Source organism: Hippocampus guttulatus, chromosome 12, assembly GCF_054856545.1.
Source record: "Hippocampus guttulatus isolate MCC_2025c chromosome 12, RoL_Hgut_1.0, whole genome shotgun sequence".
Taxonomy (NCBI): Eukaryota; Metazoa; Chordata; class Actinopteri; order Syngnathiformes; family Syngnathidae; genus Hippocampus; species Hippocampus guttulatus.
The window spans coordinates 2331167-2358457 of NC_141272.1; the positions used below are offsets into that span (position 1 = coordinate 2331167).

Below are 27291 nucleotides of genomic sequence, written 5' to 3' on the forward strand. Positions count from 1 at the left end.
ATTGTGGTTATTATTCATTGTGGTCGCAGTGGTTGTTAATCTTGATACACTTAAAATATGCAAGATGATGGGATTGAAAATGGAAAGACGGAGCTTGGAAGACGGCCACCGTCCTAATGCCGAGCAGATAAAACAAAGAGGATTATGGGTAATGTAGTCTATAACCGTTTTAGCTCGGGATGAAGCAGATGATTTTTTTTTTTTTAAACTCTCAAAAGCTTTACAGCTTATGTGCGCCGTTTTGTTTACCAGCGATGGATGCGTTCTTTTTCACATCCGGCGCCGATGATAATTTGCGGACAAACTCATCGTTTGCATTTACATTTTGCCGTGAAACAGAGACATACATTTTTAATGAGTCACACTTCGGTTTTTGTCCTCGTCATGTGAACTAAATCTCAATTGGAAGGCTTCCGCACATTTGAACAAAAATCTCACCACAGTAAACACACATACACACACACACACACACACACATGCCTATGTATTAAAAGTCTCCACAAATGTCCTGTTGCTGACGGAAGTCTGCCTCACCCCTTTGAGAGCCGTCGGCGCCGCTTGCCTCGCCCGCTGGCAGATTTATTCGTGGCATATTTGCAATGAATTATTTCACATTTTGCAAACGTTTCAAGAAACAGTAACGCAGCATTCCCTTCAAACTCATCCAGGCACAAATCTGAAACACGGGAGTCAGGGTGTGCTTCAGGTGGTTCCACAACTCCCCCAACATCCAAATGATGACTGCAGAAAAACCAAAACGGGTGCGATTGTTCGCCTCATTTGTCAAAACGCAACCAAAACGGTTGAATTTCGATGCCGCCTCCTGTTTTCTTGTGAAGAATTGGGAGGTCCACTTTTTGGCGGAGAAGGGCCGTTTGTAAGGGGCTTTGCGGCGGCGGATGGTGGGGGAGGTGGTCGGGTCTGCCTGTGCGCGCGTGTGACGTGCCACCATTGTGTTTGCCATGAGACATTCTTCTGTTCTCAAGGCTCCATGAGTGCTTTGTGTCCCGATGAAATGATTGCAGTGTTTGCCCCGCTGCCCATTGAGGTGGCGCGAGGCTTTTGGCTTTGCCCGTAACGCGGTAGCGTGTTGAGACGTCGACTTTGCTCTCACTATTTGGGCCTTTGTTCCGCGTCAGAGTCAGGAAAAGGAAAAAGTTAGTCAAAACAAACTTTTGAGGAAGGGGTGGCGGTGGGGGCGGGGGGGGGGGCAGGCTGGAGACCATCTTGTTTTCATATTGTGCAGTGTTTTTAAAAGTCAAGCTGGAGCAGTCCGCGTCTGAAGTGACTTTCTTCCGAGCAGCACGGAAGTCCTCGCGCTTAGCACGTCCGCCTTGAATCGTCGCCCATCTGTCAGGCGGACGACGCTTTAAAGTTGCCGTCCATCCGGTGAAACAAACCTCTCGTATGATCTGTCGACAGAGGATCCCTAAAAAGAAGTGCAAATCACCCTAAAATGGCCGCTTCAAACCACAATGTCAGGCTTTGAGTCTTGCTGGGTACAACGTTTTTTTTTTTTTTCCCAAATCAATTCTCGCCTATCCGTTTAGTAGCCGTCGTTCAAATTCGGCACCAGTCAGATGAAATCGCAAACGCAGGTTTGCCTTTGAAGGAAACTGAGAAAATGCCTCTAAAATGGCCGCTTCCGAGCCGCGTGACGGACGTCCTGCGTCTTTTCGGGCAACGGTCACAATTGCTCGTATGCAGAAAATCTCTCGTACAAGTTTGTCTTTCCTGAAAATGGCCAAGATGACGTGGAAAAATCTCGCCGAGTTCCTGTGCCTCTTTTTCAGGATCGGGTGATTGAGACTTTTGATGTCAAACTTGCTTGCATTCGCGCAGCTCTTTGTGACAGGACATGATGCAAGATGCTGCCGTGGTCCTTTTCACTCGCCGTTCTTTAGTCAGCCGCCTTGTCCGTCTCGCCTCTTCAAAGCTGTCGACGTACGCCTTTCGTCCGGCCTGATTCTCACTCGAAACAACCACGAGGGCATTTTTTTTTTTCCCCCACAGAGAATGAAAATGCGCGTCAGCTTGTTGTGCTTGACAACAGCAATCGCTGCTTCCATTTGCGTCCATCCATTAGCTGCATTAAGTTGCGTCTCGGCGAGATGCCATGTGAATATCGTGTTTGTGTTGTTTTTTTCACTGGGCGAAACGCAGGTGGAGAGACACAAAGAAGCTTTCAGACCAACCCAAGTGGGGTCAAAGTAGTCCAGCTCTGTACTTAAGAACTATTTGTACTTGGTGACGTGATGCGGGGACGCCATGAGAGTCTTTCAGGGCACACCTGTGGAGCAGGCAAACGAGAGTGATGGGAAGAGGCGACCTAATCAGATTGATCAGGCCGCGATGGGCACTCGCTGACTCTTATAAGGTTTTATTTATGGAAGTATCCTTTACTGTGCCGGGCCGGGTCCTGATGAGATCACCGATACTGATTGTGGCCTTGAGCCGTGGCGATCGATCCTCATTCAGTGGCGGGATTCAATTTATACATCAGCGGGTGCGGCGCTCGCCGGCGTATCAACGCGAGGTGTGTTTTTTGTCCGACGCTGACAGTCTGCATCTTTGCCGGCGGTGCATTTCATGGCACGAGGCGATGGCGAGGAAGGGGGGGGGGGGGTAGAAAAGTACATTTTAATGCCACCTCAGCGCTGCCTAATGCTTTGCCGGCGGTGCAGAAGAGGGGATGTCGCCGGTCACCGTCAGACATTCCGTGTCATTATCATGCGTCAGGATTTTGACAAGGAAGGATTGAATGAATGCTAGCGCTTTATTAAAGGACAGTTTTTATGTCGCTTTTCTTTCAAGATTCATCTGTGGGGGCGTTTTATTTCATGAAACCGTGACTGTGGATGGTACGATAAACAATGCCCTGTCGGCCATTTTGTTTGCTTTGCTACGGTGTGAAAGTAATGATTTTGATTGACATTGACAACACTGAACATTTTCTTTAACGATTTGCGTGACCTAATCAGGATATCCTGTCTCTTTTAATCCACCAGGTAAGAATTGTCTCGCTTGTTTGCGGTAAGTGGTTGGATCACCACCGTTTTCTCCAGTTGAGTGAGGCTTTTTTTAAAATGGCATCATTACCACGCGGAAAGAGACACCCCCCCCCCCCACCCCTCTCCCCTCTATCCTGTTAATACTAGGCAGCTGCTGCTTTTATTGTTTCTAACAACACCGTTCGATGGTTGCTGCGTGTCACAGTCTCCCGCGCTTTTGGAAGAATAATGTGCAGCTAAAATCCATGCTAGCGTCGTTACGTGCGGCGCAAATTGGCCCAATTTTGCGCAAGTGATGGATGGATAATCGCGCACCTTCCCACCGTTCGCTCGTTTGATCGCGCCAGGGATATAATTGTGTTGTTCATAAATAATTCGTATTGTGGTCAGCGCGTGTAATCACCGGTGCTGCTTTTACAAAGATAATAAGGCTTCTTGATTGACATTGCTTGAGAGCTATTCATGCAACAAAGGCTTCTTTTTGTGGTTAGCCGTGGCGTACGATTGCACTGCATCGCACTGATAGTAGTTGGCCAATGCCTTTTTTTTTTTTTATCCGAGCGACATTAAAGGCCTAAACTGTTCAGTTTGTATACAGAGCTGGCAAATACTTGCATGTAGGTACACTGGTAAAAGTTGCAGTTCTGCTTTACCTACAGGAAGTGAATGTGAAAAAGACTAGCAAGCTCGCTCTTAAAAGTAATTAAAATTAACTACATTTAAAAAATATAATGAGTCCAAAGCTATTACAACTCTGGTACAGATTCTGATGTACAAAAATGAAAAAAGACCCTCCACCCCCCCCAAAAAAAACAAAACAAAAAAACACAGTTTTGACCGTTTGCCACAACACCACCAAGCTTGATTTGGCTCAGATGTTTGTTAGCATCACTGCTAACAAAAAATTAGCTCAATTAGCTCGTGACAACAAAATAATACACTTTATCTCTGTATTTCTTCAGAGAAGACAATTTGGAATGGCAGAAGCTGGTGTTTTTTGTTGTTGTTGTTGTTTTTTTTTAATGCCAGGAGACGCACCACATTTCACCATCACCAGTTACGTCATAATCATCGATGTTCACGTATCTCCATGAAGTCTCTTCTGTCTTTAAAGTCCCCAAGCTATCAGTCTTGTCAGTCAGTCAAGATCTCAACTGCGGTTGACTTCTCTCTCTCTCTTTCTCCCTCTCTCTCTCTTCGCATGCAGTGGGTCTTTTTTTCCACCGTGCAGTCATCCACGCAGGTTGAAGAAAGAAAAAAGCCTCTTTTGACAAAATAAGTGTGGAATGTATGGATGACGACATTCAAATGTCGTGAGTGCGTCAAATTAAAAAGTCATCGGCCGGATTGTGTGTGTGTGTGTGTGTGTGTGTGTGTGTGTGTGTGTGTGTGTGTGTGTGTACCAGGCCATAGTTAGCGTTGGTCAAGCTAGCAAGAAGCTCAACTAGCTGATGTGTCTTTGTGGGTTTTATAGTGACGGATGAAATTTGCTGCCTCTGTGGTTTTTCTTATGTTTGAGTCGCTCGGCTTGCATGTTACTAAACACAACCTTGAATGTTCTCAAAACGTTCCTTTCAGAAACAAATCAACTGGCACCCTCTCCCCAAACATAAACATGAAAGTCTTGCCAAGTCCCGTCGCTACACGCAAAGTCGAGTCTCACGAAAATCAACTCGGTCAAGTCCAAACGTTCATCTGTTTTTACCACGCAAGTCTCAAGTCCTCGTGCGAGTGTGACTCAAGTCACGTGACTCCCTTCCCGCCAGCGCCAAGTGATTAGCGGCGAGGTCCAGCTGCAGTCAGTCGTCGACTTCTTGTGTTTATGTTGAGGCCTTCTTACGCATTCAGTTGAACGCACCGGTGCGCTGGAGGGGTTAGCTTTTGATCCTGGAAGGAGTCCCTGGTACCCCAACACCCCCACTGCCCCCCCCCCCCCTCTTCTTCAGCCTTGCATGGCTGAGGCTGAATTCCAATTTGTTTGGCGAGCCATTCAGCGGAACTAGCCGCACACACACACAAGCAGGCCTCTCAGGCCAAAGTCTCTATTGAAAACACACCTTTCTGTCAAGCCAGGAGGCTTTTGAATGGAGGCCCGCCGTGTGAAAGACTTCCAGAGGAGAAGTAAGTAGTGCCTGTGTGCAGCTTTCTCGGCTTTCAATGAACCTCCCAGACAATGTCGCTGAAATCTGCCCAACGGCCCACCGCGTTGCACTGCGGGCTGCGCCAGAGCGGCCATGTTGATCGAGTCCGATGCTTCGAGCGGCACAAAAGCACAAACAAAGTGCAAATTCCAAATTCGCCTCAGGACGTTGGCGTGAGAAGGCCGCTGAGACACGCAGTCGGCAAACTCAAAAAAATGACTCCCGCAGTTAATACGTCGCAGCATGTCGTGTGACACAGAAGCCCAGCGTAAAAAGGAAAGTTGTACCGCAATCGGTGTCAAGGAAGTGTATTGAAGTGGGACAATCTCAAGTGAGAGACATGTGAACCAATGTGCCGGTCAAACCACGGTGAAGTGAGGGGAGGTGTTTCATTTAGACAGATCATTGCCTTGTGAAATAAAAAAAGTAATGCTTTGCCGCCATTTTGTGGCATCGATAAGCAATTTCAAACCTCTTGGCTGGTTTGTCGATTATTTGCGGATTTTTCACTTCACTGTATCCTTTTTGAATTTGGTGGTGACCTTTCGTGAAGAAAAAACATTTTCAGTGGATGACCTTTCCTTGTTTTTGGGTACCACCAAAATTCACGGCCATCCAGTAAACAGGAGAACCGAGGCTTTACTGATTCTCCGTTGGCTACTCAAATGATCTTGCGTTTAACTTTCTGTCTTCTTCTGGTTTGTGTCTCATGTAAAGAGCGGCACGCGGTTAATTACGGCGGGCAAAAGAAGGTGAGATTTATACGCGGCGGCGCTGAATAGCAACTCTCAGCGCGCTGGCTAATTGCGTGATGGATAGCACGGAGGCATTTGCATTTATATTGCAGCCACCCTCCCCGAGTGCGCCACCCACTCCCTTTAGACGGCATTTTTAAGTGACTCCTGACACCGGCGCAACGGTTGCAACGACGAGCCGGGCACAAAACAAGCAAGCGGTGTTTTCACTGGGCCCGGTGGTCCCTGCGGTGTGCACGGCGGGGGGCTGACGTCCGGATCGACTTGACAGATTAGCGCGAGGCTAACACCGCAGGAGTGACGTGCTCGCTGGAGGCTGTTTTGGGAAAAGTCCTCCTTTTTCTTTTTCACACATAAGCTGTTTGAGGTCAAGCTTGTTTGAACCAAGTTCGGTTTAATGTAGAGTGACACGTAGGAGAACGCAGACCTCCGCCAAGGCCAAATTAGACAAGTAGGAGTAACTGGGATTAGCACGTTTTTTTTTTTTTTACCATTTGCAGTGAAATACGACATGACAGCAAGTTGCAAAGTGGTGGTGGAGGAGGAGGAAAGGCTTTCATAGTGAGCAAAAGCTAACCACCGCGGTTGCAACATCTTCCCGGACTCTATTTCAAAAGGCTTAAAAAAAACAAAAACATGAGTTCCATCTGCAATAGAGCATACCAGCTCTCGATTGTTTACATAACAGACCGACTCAAAACAGCCAGACTTTCAATCTTGAGGCACCAAAAGGAGGCGAGGCCCCCGCGGCATCAAGAAGAGGGTGAAATAAGAAGAAACGTCACGGACAGAACAAAAATCCGCACGAGGCAAACCGACTATTAGCGGCGGCGATATATATTTGGGTCCGTGCAGCGCTTGTAAACCGTAACTCAACAAGTAGACTAACCTGCAAATGTTGGACGAAAACACACGCTACTTGATCCCATTAATTCTTCTCAATTCCCTGACATTTCTATTCATCCCCCATGGAACGTTTTTACCTTTTGAAAAATGTGCAAGCCCATCTGGTCGTAAAGCTTTTCTTCAATCCCTATCGGTATTCTTAATGTGCAGTTACCCAACATTATATGCTGTACGGGTCTATGTAATACATCCATTATATATTGCATACAGAATATATTTCCGAGTCCCAGTTGGCCAGCATTCCTTACATGTGCTCGCTGCGCCTCTGAAGATGCGCTTTGTGGATCATTTAATGAGCCTGTGCGTGTGTGCTTGTGTTTGTTTGTGATCTTCTGCACACACACACACACAATGCGACCATCGACTGTGAGCTAATGACCTCAATGGGCGCAATGCATTGCTCATTTGAAATGTTTTAACGTTATTCCCCTCCGACCGATACGCAGCACCTTTTGCCAAATGCGAACAATGCTATTGAAAAACGCTGACTCTGCGAATTGTATTTAAAAAAAATGGCTGGCAAAACAGACCATCCATCATTTCTTTTGTCCCCAGTAATCAATTTGGAATCTTTTTGAAATGAAAGCGCTCGGTCGCTATCTTCATCTGGACGCTTCCCCCGGCATGCCGTTTGTCAAAGCCGGTTGTAAATAACTCCTCTTTGTGAGTGTATCCTCATTAACCTTCCTCGTCACTTGTTTCTCATGCCGTCTCGCTCCTGTGATGATGATAACGCTTCAGAAAAATGGAGCCGCTATCTCTTTTGGACACGTCCAGGCGAAGGCGCTGTCGTCAAATCAAAGCATTTGCTTCTTATCACATGATAGCGGCGTGTGATGCTCAGCGCTGGGATGAAGTCATGAAGGAAGCTCCCAAGTCTTTACCTTCAAGTTAGCGCGGCAAAAAACCTCAAGCAAATTGAGTCCAGCCGTTGCTTGGGTTCAGCAAGCCGTAAGTCGAGTCGTACTATCGAAATCGGCGACTTAGTCTTCGGTTTCCGCACTTGCGTTATAGTTAGCCGTACTGTCACATTTGCCGTCACACATTTGATTTTAATCGTTTCAAAAAACGGCCTCTGTTTAGTCCAACAGTTTGTTGTCTTCTCAGTGAAACCGACTGACGCTTACTGTGTTTCATCGCTTAGCTAACATTGTGGAGCTAACCTAGCTTAGCCGTCTTTGTGGGTGGGAAGCGTTTCAGATGAAGTTAGATGCAGTGGTGGTTGTTTCTTACGTTTCAGTTGCAAAACGTGCATGTTGCCATTTCCTGTGACCCCGATATGTCCAACGACATAATCCTTGAAACAAAATGTAATCATCTTCAGCGCTCCCTCGTGCTTCTTGAGGTAGGGAGGTGGCCTCTGCCATTTAGCATACTTGTGGGTTGCCACTTTTGCCTGGACTACAAAAATGGTCAGCTTGTCTCGGCGATGAAGCCAAATGGCGCACTACTGCTGTAAGTCTGACTCAAATCATGCTTAGTCATGTGACTCGAGTCTCCCACCACTGACGATACTGCACAATTTGATATTGATCCAAAACCAAGCAAGGGCCACTGCTGCTGGTACCAACATCGATACATTTTAATTAGCAAGATGGCCACATCATCAAATTGATTCAACAATGCGGGAGCTTATATCGAGCTGAATGTATCGGTACATTTTTGAGTTGGAATGAAATCCTAAAAATGTCGGTTTTTAACAATAAATGAAGTGAAATATGCCCAGTATCTTTAGGAAAATATTCGGATCTTGTCTATTGTAAACACGAAGGGATTTTTACAATCCTTGTGTCGTCGTTATATGGCTACACACTCAAAACTGCCACGCTAACACCCATGGCGGAATGTGCGTCGTGAGGAAGCTACACCCACGCTGATGCAAACATAACCTCCTCGGTGGAGGTCAGACGCACTTTGGGATGGTACGCTAGTGACTGCTTGGGGAAAAACAAAGCAGGGAACAATGGCGGCTATTGGAGCCGACTTGCCTCCGCTTGGGGGCGAAACATGTGCTTGAAAACCACCATTGTTGCCTTGTGTTGTTGCCTTGTGTTTGTACCTATCGACAGCTGAAAGGATGGCGGTGATTAATGACTCGGGGCCGCCGTGCGAGGACCTCGGCCACACGGGGGTGCGCGGAAACGCCGCCCACTCGCCAGCTGTCAGTGCTCTTCATCTTCTCGGGGGAGACACGGGTTCGCTTGCTAATTTTCTTGTTGTTTTTTATTTAAACCGTTCCTTGACGCTATGCTAATGCGAGGGATAGAGAGGCTTTGTCAAATTTCAAGAATGTACCTTAAAGTCCGTTGTTTTTGTTCCCAGAAGAGTATCGGCCTCCTCTTTGGTCGCGGACTGGCATTTGATGGGAAACAAGAGGGAAATTCAAACTGTGAGCTGTCATCAAACCCGTTTAGTGGGATTTATTTGGCAGATTTCCGAGTTGTTCAAAATACAAACCCAGGAGTTCTCCCAAAATGGCCTCTTCAAAGCAAAATGTCGGACTTCCTATTCAGTATTCGGATATGAGACTTCCGTGCTTCCTGTTTAACGGGACCAAACTGGCGTAGGCAAGTGCTGTATGTTTTAACTTTTGAGCGTGCGCTACGGAGTGACTTTTAGGGGATACCGTTGGTCCCGCTAAAATATGGATGGAGCTTTTCAAATTTGAGACAACCCCACATTTGTCTTTAAAGGGCCCTCGGAAGGAACCCAATAACTGGCCTTTTTTTTTTCTGTCAATGCTTCTTGAGACTTTTTTGTGGGTCCGTCCATGATATGCATGTCCACCAAATCTCATGTTGTTGAGGGAAACATTTGGTGGGGATCTGTGCCTGTGGCGTCCACTTCTCAAATGTGTTTGAAGGACTCAAATGGTCATTGTGAGCCAAAAATGGCTGCTTTAAATCAAAATGGCTGACTCCAGCCATCAATTTGAGCTTTCCCTTTTGGAACTTTTTTGAGGTGGCAACAAACTTCCCAAGTTTCACGTTGTTTTTGTTTTGTCATGACGAGGAAGCTCAGTGTTTAGCAGGAGCCACGTGGCAGCTCGCATTTCAGTTCGAGCTTGTATACTGCTTCCGCGAGACTCGAGATAGTTTGCACACTTTGTTCAAAATAAAAATCTCTTTATTATTATTTTTTCTCTTTTGACAGAATCTCTGAGACCCAACCGTCCTAGTTGACTCGCATTTGTTGACGGAACAAAAAAAAAGAAAACGAGCGGAGAGGCGCCACCGCCATGGAAGTGAAGGAACGCCGACCGTACCGCTCGCTGACCTCGGCCCGGCAGGAGCCCCCCGAGCGGCGCTACACCAGCTCGTCGGCCGACAGCGAGGACGGCAAAGCCCACCCGAGGTCGTACAGCTCCACCGAGACCCTCAAGGCCTTTGACCACGATGCCCGCATGGCGTACGGCAACCGCGTCAAGGAGCTGGTGCACCACGAAGTGGACGAGTTCGGCCGGCCAGGTGGGATTTTCACTGCTAGCTTAGCATGAGCATCAATCAAATTTGAGCTCAGATTTCGAGTCGATTCGTGATCTGAAACCAAGAGTCGTGCTCATGGATTATAGGGAACCTTTTTTTTTTTATTCATTTCAAATGGAATGTGAGCTTTTAAGAGTTTTCTGAACTCCAAGTTCCATGCCAGCGTTTTATTTAGGACAAGTGGCGATGAATTCCACTCAAGCCACAACATTTTTATCTGCTCAGGAGCTCCCCTGTGGAATCTCGGATAATTTTTCAACCCTGCAGACAGCTTTACCACACTCGGGTTGTTAAAAATGGAGGAGGACATGTTCTCGAGAGGCTTTGATTAGTCGCCTAGCAACAAGCTAAATGCTACATATGCAGTCATAAGATCACAAACGTGCATGATTAAAAGAGAAGTGTCACTCCAGTATGCCTAAAGGTCAGGCCGCAGCCGCCAACGGCGACTACATTATGCTAAATGAAGCACCCGCTGTCATATTTAATCAGGCGCGCCTTTTCCTGCCTGCCCGCAGGTCCCGACTTCTCTCTGCGAGACCTCGGCTTCGGGGACGCCCTCCCGTCCGCCCACCACGGGGCGGCCTACCGAGGCGAGCTGGGCCTGGCGCACCGCGAATACTCTGTCAGCGTGGGCTCGGACGCCGACACGGAGACGGACGGCGTGGCGTCCCCGGAGCACGCCGTTTGGCTGTGGAGCCGCGGCGGCGGCAACCCCAAGTCGGGCCGAAGCTCGTGCCTCTCCAGCAGGGCCAACTCCAATCTGACGCTGACCGACACGGAACATGAAAACATGGAGAACGGTAAGTGGAATCTTTTTGCCGAACGGCCAGTGCTTGTGTCCGCCTGTTTCGTCCTTTTCACCACGATGTCACCGCAACTCTCAGGTTGATTTTTTGTTTTTGTTTTTTTTTGTTTGTTTTTTTTGCGTGGGAACAAATCAAAACAAAAGATGTGACATAAAACTCAGCATTACGCTGAGTGTGGCTGTTGTAATTCGTAAAAGGCGGAGCCATCGTCAATGAGCCGGTCCCATCGTAGAAAATCTCGCTTCACAATGATGTCGCCATTTCTGCAAAGATGCCAGATATGGAAGCGAGGTGTTGAGTGGCTTTTTTTTTTTTTTTTTTTGCACTTGCCTTTTTTTGTGAGTCTGTCACTTTTTCCTTATTGATTGGCTGGGAGCAATCATTTTGTTCTGCTGTCTTGCACTCAGCTCGGCTTCCATTTCAAGTCGCCGAACGCGTTTCCTCGCACTACAAGGTCTTGAATCTCCGCATGAGTCAGCGTCACGTTTACCGACAAAAATGCTTCTTTTCATATTAGCTTGCGATGAGTCCCATGTGTTGGTTTTTGTACGCCCCCTTACCCCTGAATATGATCTGGCGGATTTGCAGCGGCCTTCCCCCGGACACTTCGGCGGCGGAGAACTAAGCTCATGCGGCGCCCGGCGGCGAGATTCTAGTTACCCCGACGCAGCCTTGCGGAGAACCTCGCAAATAGTTTTACATTTATATCTGCTGATGTTTTTTCTAAGTGACAGAAATGTCCGCAGGAGGGGGGGGGGGGATCCATTTGAGTGGCTGACTCGGGTGAGGGGGGAGTGTGCGGGCCTCTACATTGTGACTCCGTTGTACATAATTAAAGAGAAGCTCTTGGCACGACGGCGTTCGGGCTTGCAGCATATCATGCATGTGGCGTCGCCGAGACCCCCATCGTGATGCTAAACAGCCTTTTTATTCCACTGGCTCGGGCAGTAAGAGCATTTGCGTTCAGGAGGAGGGGGTGGGGGCATTTAATTCGGCTAAGCCTGATAACATACAATTACAATTTCTATATGGCAAGTTAATTAAAATCCATCAAGTAGGGCCTGCTTCTTGCGTGCGCGCGCCAATGTCTCTAAACCAACAAACCATTTACGCGGCTGTTTAATGTATTCCAGCCGGCGGGCATCCACCCTCCCTCCGCCAACCGCCCCTCATCCCCAATCCCCCTTTTCACATGTGACTGCCTTGACCCTCCGCTTAATGCATGCAAATAAGCAAGTGTCGCTCGCAAGTATCTTCCTGACGCCGGCCCCTCGTACTGGAGACGATACTGAGACAACAGAAGAGATTTGATCGAGCTATCGTTTAGCTGTCTGTTTGGCTAACTTTCCATCCATCCATTCATCGATCAAGTGACGAGCTACCCACCCACCAACTAGCCTAAAGGAAAAAAAAAACCACAGAGATCCGAAGAAAAGCAAATTGACTTGCAAATGTAACGTATCTGGTAAAAGAAGGCAATTCTTTGTGCGTGTCAGGCTTTATTTCCGTGTGTGTGTGTGTTTCCCATCATGCCTCTTTTCCCAAGAGAGCCCCTGCGAGGACACTTGGAGCAGCTAGCGCCTGCTGAGTCACAGCAATGCCCCGCGGAGGCAGAACATCAAGGCGGGCGTCTTACTGTAACTTAAAAGAGCCGCCGCTGGCTTTGTTAGCCGTGACCCACATGCATGCGGCCCGTTGCTCAGAAGTTACGTTTTGCCCCTTTTCCATCACACGGCACCTACCTGCCAGCCAATCGTCGTCATAATTTTGTCATCGCCGCGCTAGGCCACGTGTCTTGGAAAAAGATTTTATCCTGTTGCTGCGGTAGTTTACTCCGCAATCTTCGCTTGGCTGCGACGCCATGTAGATTGGTCATCGGTTTGTTGGCTTGTCAGTCGGTGATACTTAGTCAGTCCATCAATCAGGTAAATTTTAGCAATTAGTTCATTTATCACATTGTTAGTTAATCACTGTGTCTACTGGGGTCTCCTTTCAGCAGTTATTTGGTCAGGCAGTCACCTCGTAATAGTTTTCATCCATGTGAAATGGCGGCCATTTTGCCTCGTACTGCCACTTGCTGTCAACTGAAAATGACCTCACAGTGCCCAAGGGCTCAGCTTGCCTATGTCACGGCTCACCCACTGTCGAGGTTTGCTCATGTGTGGTACCGTGTTTAGACTAGTGAGGGTGCCTGAAACGTATTGTAAAGAACATTTTTAATCACATAGTCACCAGTTAGTAAGAAGAAGCCATCAAAGTCTGCCGAAGAAGACTTGAAAAATATTTTTTCACTCTTACACTCAGTTTGCAACAGGACAAGTTACCCACCAGGTCCAGCAAAGGGAACTGTGGTACTCCAAGCTGTCCTCGTGTCACTGTTTGCACCCCATTTGAAAATTGCGTTGCTGCCACCTTCAGGACTGGAGTCAAGCATGTTTGCATTTCTCAATCAAATGAGTCACGGTTGTTTTGGCCTCACTGGGGGTCTATACTGAGTGCAAAGTGAGCGTCAACTATTAAGCTACGTGCTTTCCATGTCGACGTACAGGGTTCATTGCACTCTTGACAACGGCAATTGTTCGTGAGAGTGGAGTCTTGCGGGAAATCATCATCATGCCTTTAGGCGTCGTTCCAGGCCAACAACCCCCCCTAGAAAAGCGACACTTGGAAGATTTGCGTTTACATGGTTCCATAGCCTCTCGGCTACGCATTTATCTCTGTCAACACACATTTCTGCGCACAAATTACTAAGCAAGTTAAGTTCTTGGCGAATGCCTCTTTGATCCAAATAATGTCTTGGCTCACCATTTTCTGACTCTGTAGAGCCAATCATGAGTCAAAGCCAAAAGCTAAACCGAGTCATAGTGTGGTCGGATGCCGATTAGCGCCCTCAACATATGAATATGCTGTAAAGTGAAATGCTAGTAGTTGCTAGCCATCTCATCGCCATGCTAACGCAAAACAATACCTCCGTAGAAACACCCCACAGTGGGGAAGGTGAAGCGTCAGTCTGTTGGTCGTAATAAGTTCTTGTTCGTTTTAGCCAGACATATAATTCAGTTATTTGGCTAGTAAATCATTTAATTAGGTTGATAATAAGTCGCTTGGGAGTTCTTTAGTTAGTCAGAGATTGAGTTTGATGCTTAGTTAGTCAGTTGTTGGCTAGTCAATCGGCTAGCTAGCCCGTTAGCTGGCTAGTGACCTCCCACTGAACGTTCGGCAAGCCCCTTTGCTGTCCGTCTTAAAAATTGGTCTTCAAACTCCTTTTTACTCTTTGGCTTTTGACTCAGCATGAGACTTGATGGTTTTTGTTTGACTGTTTATGTGCTTTCTTCGGTCTTTGTCATTAATTTATTGTTTTATTGTTGATGAATAATTTTTGCTCCATGTACAGCACTTTGTATCCAGTGGTGGTTGTTTTAAAGTGCTCTAGAAATACCCTTGAGTTGAGTAGTTTGTGGTTTAGATTGTTGGTTAGTTTGCCTGTTTATCTGTTAGTCATTTGTTTAGTCAATTCATCAGTCATTGACTTTGCTGATGAGTTGTGATGAGTCGATGAGGTTTTTTTTCCATCTGTTTTTAATGCCGCAGCAAATGTGAATTTGTGAACAGATGAAGACATCAAAGAATCTTCGCGTTAACTCTGCTTGCAGAACTTGCCTTGAAATAAACATGTGCCATCATTTATTTATTCGAATAACTTGCCTAAAAATAAACCCGTCTGATCACGTCAGCGTTTTGTAGAAGCACCGCGTGGCGTTTGGAGCCGACACATCATGAGAGGCTTTTGTCCTGGCTGGCCACTAGCATGAGAGAAGGCTCAAGTAAAGTCGGTAATCTGGGGTCGCCGTGGCAACAACACTGTTGTCCTCCTTATTGCAAGCCGTTGAAGCATCAATCTGATTCGCTTTCAAAATCCAATTAGCACATGATGCTGCCTTAATTGATACATTATTGGGTATGATGGGTTTCATTTGTTTGATTAAACAGTCCCCCCCCAAAGAGCAAAAGCACAATATTATCATTACCGCTATTGGGGGGAGGGGAGGGGGCACACAAAAAAAACGCCCATCCTGTTTCAAGCTAACTTTGTTGTGACAACAACTTCAGTATGTGTTACTGGGCAACATTTTGGATGGAATGGAAATAAAAGAATGAGGAAATCAATGAGAGGCGGGCGGCGCAAACATGAAAGCAGCTGAAAAGCGATTAATCAGTAATTACATTTGTCATCAGTCATGCAAAACAGGCCAACTCAGGGAGAGCTTGTTGAAACTACTGCCTCATTAGCCATTGAAAACGAGTGTCCGTAATTAATCCAAAATCTTTATCCCTCGACCAAAAATGGGACATACTATGAAAAATTGTCATAATTAGTTGTATACAAATAGTTTGGTGTTTGGAAAATGAAATGAAACAACCAAGTCAATGTTTTGAGAGTTGCCTATTTATAAAATGTGCTTAAGGACCTCCCGGCAAGCGCCGTTCATTTGCAGTCTGGATATTAGGTCCACCTGTACCGTCTCATTAGATTCAATGTGATTTTTTTTCATTTCAACAGATAATAACATCAGCATTGTTTCCCGCTTCCTTGCTTTTATTGTCCCTCGAAAATATATTAAATATTAACCGACGTAGCCTTTCATACTCTTTAATGCACTCTCACTTTATGGTCATCATAAAGAGTTTTATGCAAGGTTGGTCTTTTTTTTTTTTGGAAGAGAAGTAAACACGCACACACATCGAGATAAGCATGTAATACAATTCTAACATCGAGTCCATACATTATAGATGTGTGTGCATAGTTCTGATATTTATAGGAAAATGCGAGATGATTCTTTTTTGCTTTATGCCACCGCCTGCAGCGTTTCACCATTGATGTCAGCTGCGGCTCGTAACTCTCGACATGTTACGTGATATTGCCGATGACGAGTCAGTTTTGTCAGCCGTCTGGCCATCTCGCGCGCGTGTGTGCGCTTCAAAATGTAGTTTCCAAATGATCATTTTGTTTATTATGGCGGGGAAAAAAAATCCAAACCTATCTGGCCTTATGTGGAAAATGTCATCGCAGGTGCTGAAATAGTTCCTGTCAGACAAAGTGAAGTAGTTTACTAGCTCTCATGAATAAACACATCATGCCATGATCCAAATAAATTTAAGAACTAATGAGAACCAAACAGACTAAAATCTGTCAGTCAGGAAAAGGTGACAAGGCCCTTCCCGTAATTTTGGGACTCAAGCGAATCACGGTCAGAGCCATGATCTACATATGGAGAAAATTGAGTGGTGAACGTTTCTCGGAGTTGTCTGCCAACCAAAATGACTCCAACAGTGCAATGACGACTCATCACAAAAGAAGCCAGAATGCCATCAGAAGAACTGCCGGCCTCACTGACCTTAATTATGACTCACTCATCAGAAAATGGGCAAATATGGCATCCGTAAGAGAGTTACAAAGTAAAAACAACAACAAGAAAAAAATCACAGCTGACATAAAAAGAGCAAGAAATCTCATCTCGTATTTGTCAGAGAGCATATTGCTGATTCCTTAAGGATTTGGGAGAAAACGTCTGTGGGCTGTCAAGACAGAAGTTGAACAGTTTGTAAGGTTAGTTAAAAAAGGGGAAGATGGGCAGAGTAAGAAGGGAAGTTGTACTGTAGAACCTATATTCGAAGATACAAATAAACCATTTATGATTAAGAAAATAACAGTTTATCATCAAAACACCTGTAGTGAATAAAGATTTTCATTTTAGAGGCAAAAATGGTTTTTCAGACATCAGCTCTCTGGCTGAATTTCAAAGTTGGCCTTTCATCCTTCCATTGTTCCATATGCGGTCCTCAAACAGAAAAGATTGGACACCCCTGGTTGAGAAGGTGTGCGGCAGGTTACATCTGGGCAAAAATGATTGCTTTTGATAAAAACAACAGAATGCAGTCAAACATGGTGCTTCCAGTGTCGTGATCTGGGGCTGCTTTGTTACTTCACCACCTGGATGACTTGCTTTGAAGTTTGATGGAACAATGAAATTGGCTGTCAACCAGCTTGATTTCACCGACTGCTCCTAAGGGTGCCATCACCAATTATTAGCTCTGGGTTCAATTTTCTTTTTCCACACTTGGCCAGAAAGTGGAGGTTTTGGATTTTTACTTTGCTGGCTGTTGATTTTTGATGTTTGTCTGCGAGTAGGAGTAGCACTCTTTTTGTCTAAATGTGACTTGAACTCGTCAAGTACTCAAGTCAAGAAAGTCAAAACTACTCAAGTACTTCCCACCACTGAAGAACATTAATGCCAATCACTCGTGAGATCCCAGACCTCTCAGCCACAGTGTTTCTTTTGGGGTTATTTAGTTGTTTCCACTTTTTTTTTTCTTGGGGCCCAGGTCACGGCTACCAGTACAGTGCAGAGCTTCTCTGGATCACTTGCAAGCTAATTTGCGTGGCTTTAGAGGCCCTCGTGGACAATTTTGGGTTGTTATCAGCGTGGCTGCACACCCGCCTCCTGCCATTTAGTCGGATCATCGTAACGGGCATTGCTGCATCCGGGGGCCCGGAGGGCCTCGGCTCTCCCTCCGCTGCCCGGTGCCTGATGTGGGACATGCAAAAGGGGATGATCAGCCTAATCCGGATGCTCATTTCCTAAAACCCACAGAAGATCCAGCTAATTATCCCCACTCGTGATTATATTTATGTGGCTTTGAGCAGAGGCAACACACACTCTTCCTGCTCGAGGCGAGATAAGCAGGCTAGCCCTAATCAACGGACCACCGCAGAGTTGTTTCCTTTAGTTTTTTTCTCCCCCCATCAAGAAATTGAACGGTTTTTTTCTTTTTATTTCGGACTTCAAAATGAACAAAAATGGTGTCTGTTTGTTCAATTTTAATTGAATCGGATCGTTACTGTTTTCCAATTCAACAGGGAGCGGCAAAGGCAAATCAGCTTAATGCAAACAACTTGGCCTTTTTTTGGAGTAATTGTTCATTATCTGCCGAACCACCGCTCCTTGTGAAGTTTCCTGCCACCATCTTATGGCTCACATTTTGGCCTGTGTTATAATTCAAGGTATTTTTGTACGCCGGAGCCGCTTTGTCATTATTTTGCTTGATTAAGTAAGACCAGAGCTCAATTTGTTATCACCACATTAGGTCCAAGATTCCAATATTACCGATGCCCGTTTCTGTCCAAATTGCTCGCGATTAATTAAATCACGGACAAGTGATAATTGATTAAGTTGGTGCAGTCGCAGCTCTACGAGACGTTCTCTCTCACTAGCGGTCACATTTAATTCAGTTTTCGTTCAGGTTGGAACAAAAAGGTCCCGCTGGGGTGGTCACTTTTGATCAGACATCGAATTACAAGCAAGAAACTAAAACGATTATACATACGGTCGTTGGGAGTGTAAATCGTGGAGTTGTGTGCCGTGGTTGCTAAGGCGACATGGCGAGGTCCTTAAATCGCGATCTCTCTGTGATATGATGGGGAGAAGAGTTTGCCTTTGTGTCCGCCTTTAAGTAATTGAAATGACCTCGTCCAAGTTTGCATTCATCACTTCACCCATGAAGAGGATGCAGCTTGCTCACCGGGAACACGTTCGATCTTGGGGGTCACACTTAATTGCCGCACGTTTTTAATTGCATTCCGTCACCCCGTAATACATTGGCTTGTCTTTGTCGAGTCGACAGTGCTCGATTTCACCTTAAGATGTCAAAACTTCTTAACCCCCCCCGCCCACCTCGTACTCCCTCTTGTGATGAGACACTCGATTCTCTGCAAATATGAAGAGCCGTTTCAGAAAGGGTGAAATGTACTGGCGCGCTGCCTGCTAGTTAGTTATTCATGCACACGCTGCGCCTCTATGAATATCCAGAGTTGACTCTCATAGCACCTGTTCTTATCCGCCATGGCAAATGACAAAATGAATCGTCATATTAATAATTAGGGGATGAAAAATGAATTCATTTACATGGATAGATAATACAGCTTTTCGTCATTACATGGCATTCCATCAAACACGACTTGATGTCAATGAAACGACCACAAGACAAATGCTAGATGGAAAAGAAAGGATTCAAAATGTGTCACAGAAATTCACCAATTTTTGAACAAAAATATCCAAAGAAAATCATATTTGACAATGATTCAGAGATATAGTTAATAGTGTTGGGGGAGGTGGAATTTGGGACAAAAATACGATCAAAAAATATTGCCTTCCAATCAAACAATCATTTATCAGTGTTTGTTGAAAAATACACATGCAAAAAAACAACAACCAAATATTCGATGAAAGAAAGTATTAGTGAAAAAAGAAAAACATTGACAAAATTTCAAAAATGCCAGCAAGAACAAGAATTCAAAAACCAAAAATATAATGAAAATATTTCCTTACATCCCATCAATCATTCATATTTTACAAATATTAGACAAAAATGACACACTATTATACCAAAATAAAGGAACATGATTCGAAATATTACAAAACAACAAACAAAAAAGACAAAAAGAAACAGTACAAATGTATTAGAAAAACACAGAACCAATTGACAAAATAAGGACAAATATTAGACTTTTTTTTTTTTTACAGGAAATAAATAGAAATACAAAACATAGAAATATTGCACCAAAAAATGTCTTCCTCTTCTTCCTTCATAGTTTGTGTCTTCATGGATGGGAAATATCCAACAGACAACTCCAGTACTACTTTCAGAGACGCTTTGTACGCTAGTAACCATAATTATCGCATCATCCCTAATAAGGACCCATGATCAATTAATCTTATAATAAAGCAGTTTATAAGAATGAAAGAAAATGTTAATGGTCGGTGTTGAAAGAGAGTCGGCGTCTTTGAACGCAGCTTTATTGCTGCTTTGGCCTTAATAAAGCCTCATTTACTGTACCCTGCAGGCGCCTACATTTCTATTCATTGGCACAGAGGGAATTAGTCATTGGAAAATTGGATTACCTCTTCTTTTTCTCTCTCTTTTAATTTGTACTCTGGCATACCCCTTACTTCTCTACTCCTCATAGTACCACCAGGTTGGATTCACTTTTACATGTTTATCACAGGAAAAATGAAAACAAAAAAAGCGCAATCAGCATTTGTGTGTTTGTGTTTGGTGATGTATTCACTGCTCCCGTCTTAAATTAGCCACCTTCTCGTACAGAGGAGCGTTCAAAAACAAACGCGATGAAGTTTATGCCCGTGTGTTGTGAAATAAATACGGCGAGGACTTGGCAGCGCTGCCGGCGGCTCGCTCGGACGCCGTGTGTTTTACATCCCGCAGACGTGCAAACAAACTCTTTGCATAAAGTGACTGAAATGGAAACGCAGCCAGGGCATAAATAGCACTTTGACGAAGGTGCGCCGACAAAATCAAAATAAAAAAAAAGAAGAAATCAAAAGGCGGCCATCTCGTTCTCGAGGATTGACGGAAAAAAGGCGGATGGGCGGGCAGGCAACCGGGGTTTTCTTTGTTCCGTGTGGGCCTAATGAGTGGCCCGCAATGTGTCTCGAACAGCAAAAGTAAACTTTTGACTTCTTTGAGCCGCCTGCCTTCATTGTTGATGATAGTGGGGGTGGGGGGTGCCTGGGGGACTTAGATTATTGCGGACTATTATTTATTCATGTCATTGTGTTTATCCACCAGAGGAGACAGAGTAAAAAGCTGATAATTGTGCTCCAGCACCATTGTTTATTTTTCCTTCTTACAGGCTAAGGTTCCTGATGCTAATACACAGAAAGTGTCAGACGCAGCGAAGGTTGTTGCTATGGTTGGTGAAGCTTGTTAAGGCAGAGCAGAATGCTAAAAATGCTCACACATCTAAGGTTGGGCTCAAAAGACATCTAAAGATGCTATGACAGCTAAGGGTACCAAGATAGCTAAGGGCGCTATGACAGCTACGGACACCAAGATGGTTAAAGTTTCAAGATGGCTACGTTTGGCAAAGATGGGTAGAATGCTAAGGATGCTAACCTTGGTTTGTCGTAGCATCATCAGCTGTCTTAGCATTCAAGTCATCCATTTAGTGTCCGGAGATCTTGTGACAGGCCTTAGCAGCTCTGTGGTCGCAACGTTAGCTGTCTCACAAATTTAACTTCCTTATTTCTTTGAACAACCTTAGCAGTCTCTGCAATTTCAACAATCTCAACATTTGTAGTATCCTTAGCTAATCGTTACAGTCAATCATAGCTATCTTAATAACTTGAGCTACTTTAGTATTCTTAACTGCAAATGTAGCTAACTGAGCAAAATACGGATCACTAGCTGTTTTACCAAGCTCATCTGTCTCAGCGACTTTCAGAACCTTTTTCGTTTTGGCATCCTTTACTGCTTTAACATTTAAACTAAAATGTTAGCCAACCATAGCTGTCACTTTATGTACCTTGGCTTCCTTTGCAAACGCAGCAACTTTAGCCATCTTAGAAATCTTAGAATTAGAAAGCACAGGTTGGGAAGACGGATGATTATCTCGCTTAACAGCTTCAGCTTTGTAAGCCTAAGTCTTAGCAACCTTAGCTATTTAAACAGCTTTAGCCAACCATAGCTACACCTATGGTATCGTAGGATGTCTGATACTATATATATATATATATGAACATTAGTGTCTCTGAACTTTGACCTGATTACAGGTCAAAGTTCTTTTGTTAATTCTGATGGAGAAGCACTTGGCCACAATTTAAGGCAATATGGTCTGCACTAAGCCAAAAGTTAAACGGCAACATGGTATGGAAGAAGCAGGAATTGTGCTCGAGGTCCAGCCAGGTCCGTTTGAAACACCACATGGATTTGGGCCACCAGCATATTAGTTCCAGGCACTTGTGTCGGCCAGGAGATGCTTAAAATAGTCGTCGCATGCCTTCAGGCTGAGGTGAGCGCACAACAGCGGGCACTTTTCATCCTTGAACAATGACGTCCCCCGCCAGGAGGCTTGGATGGGGCATCATGGGGTTTTTTGTGATGGTGAGGGGGTTGGGTGTTAATGATGCCACACTACATCAGTGCTAATGATTCCGTGGACAAGCCGACTAACGACCAGGACGGAGCTCATGGAAAATGTTTGTTTAGTGACTCAGAGAGCAGTTCAACTGTTGTTGGCGAAACGGTTTCAATAATGACGAAAAGGAAGAAAAATGTCAGAACATTTAAAAATATATATATTTATTTCTTTACTTTTAAGAACAATTCATGTCAGCAAACACTGCTGTTGGATCCACGACTGCCGCCGATAGGTTTGCAGAAACTGTTCTGTCTCGTCAGCCATTTTTTTATCCCACCCGATTTTTCATTTAAAAATAAATTCTTAAGTTTGACAAAAATGCGATATATGTGGCAAACACTGCGTTTGATACTGCCAGTTGCTGCTCTGCAGACAGAATGAATTCGCTTTTGTTTGTCAGATAAGATGACTAAAAATGCCAAGAGCTTGAACAACATCTGCAACATGTTCACACGGTCGTGTGTCTGGCGACTCCGTTAACGAGCTTGCGTTGGCTTCCCGGTCCGGCGCAAGGCATCCCGCCGTAATTTGCCCGACACTCAGCGTCTGAGTAATGGACGCCGGCTTTTAAGTGGCGATAACAACGTTGGAGGTCGGCCGTAAATGGAACCGTGCAGTCCTGTGCGGTCATGTTCTTTCATTACAACACAAATATCATTTCCATTTCCTGCGCCATGTCTATAAAAAGACCATTTGTGTCCCACCATGCCATGCATTCGCTCTATTCTTTCCTAGTATTGATTTAAAGCAGGTAAGGAGCGCAGTCAGAGACATTTTTTTGTTGTTGTAGTTTTTTTTTTTCTTCCAAAGCTGGCTCAGTTAACGCTTTCTTTGCAAGCCCTTGCTTGCGTTTGTCTTGGCAGGGTGTTTGGACCGCGGACAGCCAGCAGCATGGCTGCAGTTTAAGCCACAAAATGGAATCTGTTCAAGTGCAACTCTGATTTCAATTGGACTCACCTGCAGTTTCATTGTTCTCAAACTGGGGTGGTGGCATATTTGTACAGCAATAAAGTCCTACTTATTTTTGAGAACAGAAAGTTTATTATTTGGAGAAAACGCACAGGCGGTTCTATTTATTCAAAAATAAATAAAGGTATGACATTGAGTGAATAATGATGAATTTTTGGAATTCGCTTGTAATAGTATGACTTTATTCCCCTTTCAAACTTTTAATATCATATTGTGACTTTACCTTGGGGAAAATATAACAGTTACGTAAGATTGCGACATTTTAGCTTGACAAAATAGGCAAGATTCCATTTTTTTCTCTCCAAAATAGGCAACTTTTTGATAAAAGTACAATGATTTTAGACCCACCTTGCTGAAATACTTGTAGTACAGTTGTGGGTCCTTAACAAACAAATCTTACAGAGCCCCATGCAGGATTTTTTTTTGTTTCATGTGTTGAAAAGAAAATCCTCACGCTTTTGGGCAGCTGCTTAGTTCGCACATACCTCCTGCCAGCTCTTCTCCGGCGTCCGGGGTCCCAAGAGCCAAAGAGTTCAGGACCCCATAAGATCGATAAAAAGATGAAATAATAGCAAAAATAAAATAAAAGTCCCAGAGCCAAACCTGAACTCTGCTGTGGTGTGTCATCTGGGAATGAAAAGAAAACTGATGAGGATGATGACGACGATTCTCTGAGCATTTGCAAAGCCATGAGGCATCCAATTAAGCCGCCGCTTTGGCGACAGTAGCTTAATGTACCTCCCGTTACGAGTGTGTTATTTCTATTTGGTGTAAGAGGTGTATTTAACAGAACAATGATCACTTTCTTCCTCTTTGACTGCGGCATATTGAAACCATGACAATGCAGAATAGAAACAATCAGAGGCTCTGAAGGAGGTCTTGTTCGTAATTGTTGTTTGCTTGCATATCTGTTTTGTTGTGCAAAAATGACCTGACAAATGTCTCCGAAACAAAAAAAAAAAAGGTTTAGTATGGTGGCTAGGCATGCTTAAGCGGTTAAGGCACTAGATGATGTTAAAACACAGAAGGATGCTCATAGATAGCCATGGTTTCTCAGACAGCTATTGATGCTTAAACACTGGTCAATGGTGTTCAGAAAGAGTTTTTTGTTTTTTTTTGAGTAAGCTAAACATGCTACTGAAACTAAGACTGTTAAGGGTGCTCTGCAGCTTAGAATGTTAAAACAGCTAACAGCTAAGACGGCTAGGAACACTGATGTTGCTCAGGGAAGCTACGGGAGCTTATGAGACCAAAGAAGCTAACTATGCTTCGATAAGAATCCTCAGATAGGTGTGTTGCTAGGGCACCGGATTTTTCTACAACAAATGTATGATGTTAATACAGCAGTGGTTAGTTATGTTGTTTTGTTTGTTTGTTTATTGAACATCAAACATATATACAGTAATAATTTGACAGAAAATAAGGTAGATAAAAAAAAGTAAAAAGAAAGAAATCAATCTTCATTCAACACAGTTATGTTCAAGGGAGTAGGAAGAAGTAAAAAACGTATCTAGTCCTACCCCGTTATGTGATTGTATCTAATAAATCATTTTTATATCAATCAGAAAAGAAAAAAGTAAGAAGAAAGAAGTCTCCATTAATGCTCATACTTTACCCTTAACCGTGATATTTTTACAACTTTTGGTTTGTATCGGGATTACATACTTCCACACCCTGACACTCTTGTGTCAATTTTCTCTTGTATTCATAATGGATATTTATATACCTTTCTCTATTTATCAACTTAGTTCTGATTTATCATTATATTTAATGTTTTGAATTTATCATTTTAACTCTGATTGATGTAGGTTGTTTGTACTATTTTTTTGAATTTGTTTTTGAACTCAGCAAGCGATTTACTCATTTTCAGGTCCGTTTCGAGATTATTCCACAGATTAACACCGTTGATAGATACACTTTGCTTGATGTTTGTTCTTGTTTTGAGTTTTTTGAATAAGTTGGTACCTCTTAAATCATAGCTGCTTTCTCGAATTTCGAAAAACTTCTGAATGTTTTGGCAGAGCAGGTTATTGTGTGCTTTGTACATTAATTGGGCGATTTTAAAGTCAACCAGGTCATAAAATTTCATCGTATTTAATTTGATAAATAGTGGATTTGTGGGTTCCGTATATTTTGATCTATTAATAATTCGAATTGCTTTTTTTTTGTAGGTTGAGAATAGGGAGTGTGTTTGTTTTGCGGGCATTTCCCCATATTTCCACACAGTAGGTCATATATGGTAATAATAATGAAGTGTATAATGTGTACAAAGATCTCTTATTTAGCACTTCCTTGGTTTTGTAGAGGATCCCTACGGTTTTGGCTATTTTTCTTTTTACGTTATCGATATGTGGCTTCCAACATAGTTTTGAGTCTATTACTAATCCGAGAAACTTGGTTTCATACGCTCTTTCTATCTCAATTGAGTTTACCATAATTTTAGCTTGGTGTTTGATTGGTCTTGTGCCAAAAACAATTAACTTCGATTTTTTCAGGTTAAGTGACAATTTATTTCTGTCGAACCAGTTTTTTAATTTGTTTAATTCGTTTTCTACGGTTGTCAGGAGCTGTTTCAGATTTATTCCAGAACAGTAGAAAGTTGTATCATCAGCAAATAGGACACATTTAAATTGTTTTGAGACCTTGCAGATATCATTTATATATAAGATGAATAGTTTTGGACCAAGCACTGACCCCTGAGGAACTCCGTGAGTGATTTTCAGTTGATTCATTTTTTTATTGTTGAGTTGCACGTACTGATATCTGTTTTCTAAATAACTTTTTATCCATTTATAAGCTACACCTCTAATGCCATATCTTTCTAGTTTTTTCAATAATATACTGTGATCTATTGTGTCAAAATATTTTTTTAGATCTAGGAAAACCCCAACAGTAAATTCTTTGTTGTCTATATTAGTGGCTATTGCTTCCACAAACTCCATAACTGCCATTGAGGTGGTCCGTTTTTCCCTGAAGCCATATTGATTCTCACTTAACAATACTCATTAAATTCAGTTGCTATTTCTGCAGTTTTTCCAAAATAGTATTTTTGCCTTTGATAAAATACTCTGGATAATCCATTTTTTAGGACTATTTCTGATTACTTGGTTAAGTATCTTCCATATTTCTTGTGTGTTACTTTTATTCTGCTCTAATAGTGCATGATAATGATCTCTTTTACTGGTTCTTATAATATTTACTAGTTTATTTTTATAGGTCTTATATATTTTTTCTGCTTCTTCAGTTCTCAATTTTAAAAACAATTTATATAAATTGTTTTTCTTTTTACATGCGTTTTCTATGCCTTTCGTTATCCATGGCTTACTTGGGTCTTTATACTTTTTGGAGACTTTAGTTAATGGAAAATGTTTATCATATAAGGAGATTATGGTAGACTGAAATACTTCAAACGCTGTATTTGGGTCTTCGTTTGAGTAGACCTCGGTCCAAGTCAATGTTAAAGTCACCACATATTATTCGTGTTTTCTTATCGTTGTTGTAACTGAGCATATCTGTTAGTTTTTTATTGAATGTGTCAATACATGATCCTGGTGTCCTATAGATGCAACTTATGATGATATTTGATGCCTTTTTATTATGTATTTCAATGGTTAGACATTCCATTAGGTTTTCTATTGTGTTTGTCAATCTCTCGATTTTACTGCATTTAAATGCTTTGTCTACATATATTGCAACCCCCCCCCCTCCTTTTTTGTTTTCCCTATTAGTTGCAAACATTTCATAACCTTCTATTTCCATTTCAGTTGTTTTATCTTCATCAAGCCAAGTTTCTGATATGGCAATTATTTTAAATTTATTGAATTTAGTCAGGTATTCTTTGATTTTTCTGAAGTTTTTATAGAGACTTCTACTGTTTAAGTGTATTACTGAAAGTGCATTTTCCAATTTTATATTAGTGTTGAATTGTTCATCCAGGTAATAGTCTGAGTTTGTTACCCTTTGTTTGTTCTGGAAGAAGTTGTTGTCTGGCTCCAAATTGTTCTCGGGATCGAATGGCTTATAGTCAATATCTTCAAAGGGTTGGAAGTCCATGTTATGTGGTTAAGGATGCTAAGACAGCTAAGTTTTCTCAGGCAGACAGTGGATGTCGCTAATGAAGCTAAGGTCGCTAAGGTTTCCAAGACTCCCAAGAATGTTGAACCAAAGTTTCAAAGACAGCAAAAGATGCTAAGAAAACTAAAGCAGCTACAATAGCAAA

General features: G+C 43.4%; 1 protein-coding gene across 7 annotated transcripts in view; it reads left to right on the forward strand.

Moving 5' to 3' along the window:
- tenm4 (teneurin transmembrane protein 4) overlaps positions 1-27291 on the forward strand; it is a 148973-nt gene that overhangs the window by 14575 nt on the left and 107107 nt on the right. For all 7 annotated transcript variants that reach the window (XM_086124913.1, XM_086124908.1, XM_086124909.1 and 4 more), the window contains exons 2-3: positions 9967-10280; positions 10817-11101. In XM_086124913.1, the coding sequence (XP_085981039.1) occupies positions 10052-10280; positions 10817-11101 (514 nt within the window). In that variant the 5' untranslated portion in view covers positions 9967-10051. The remainder of the gene's footprint in view (positions 1-9966; positions 10281-10816; positions 11102-27291) is intronic.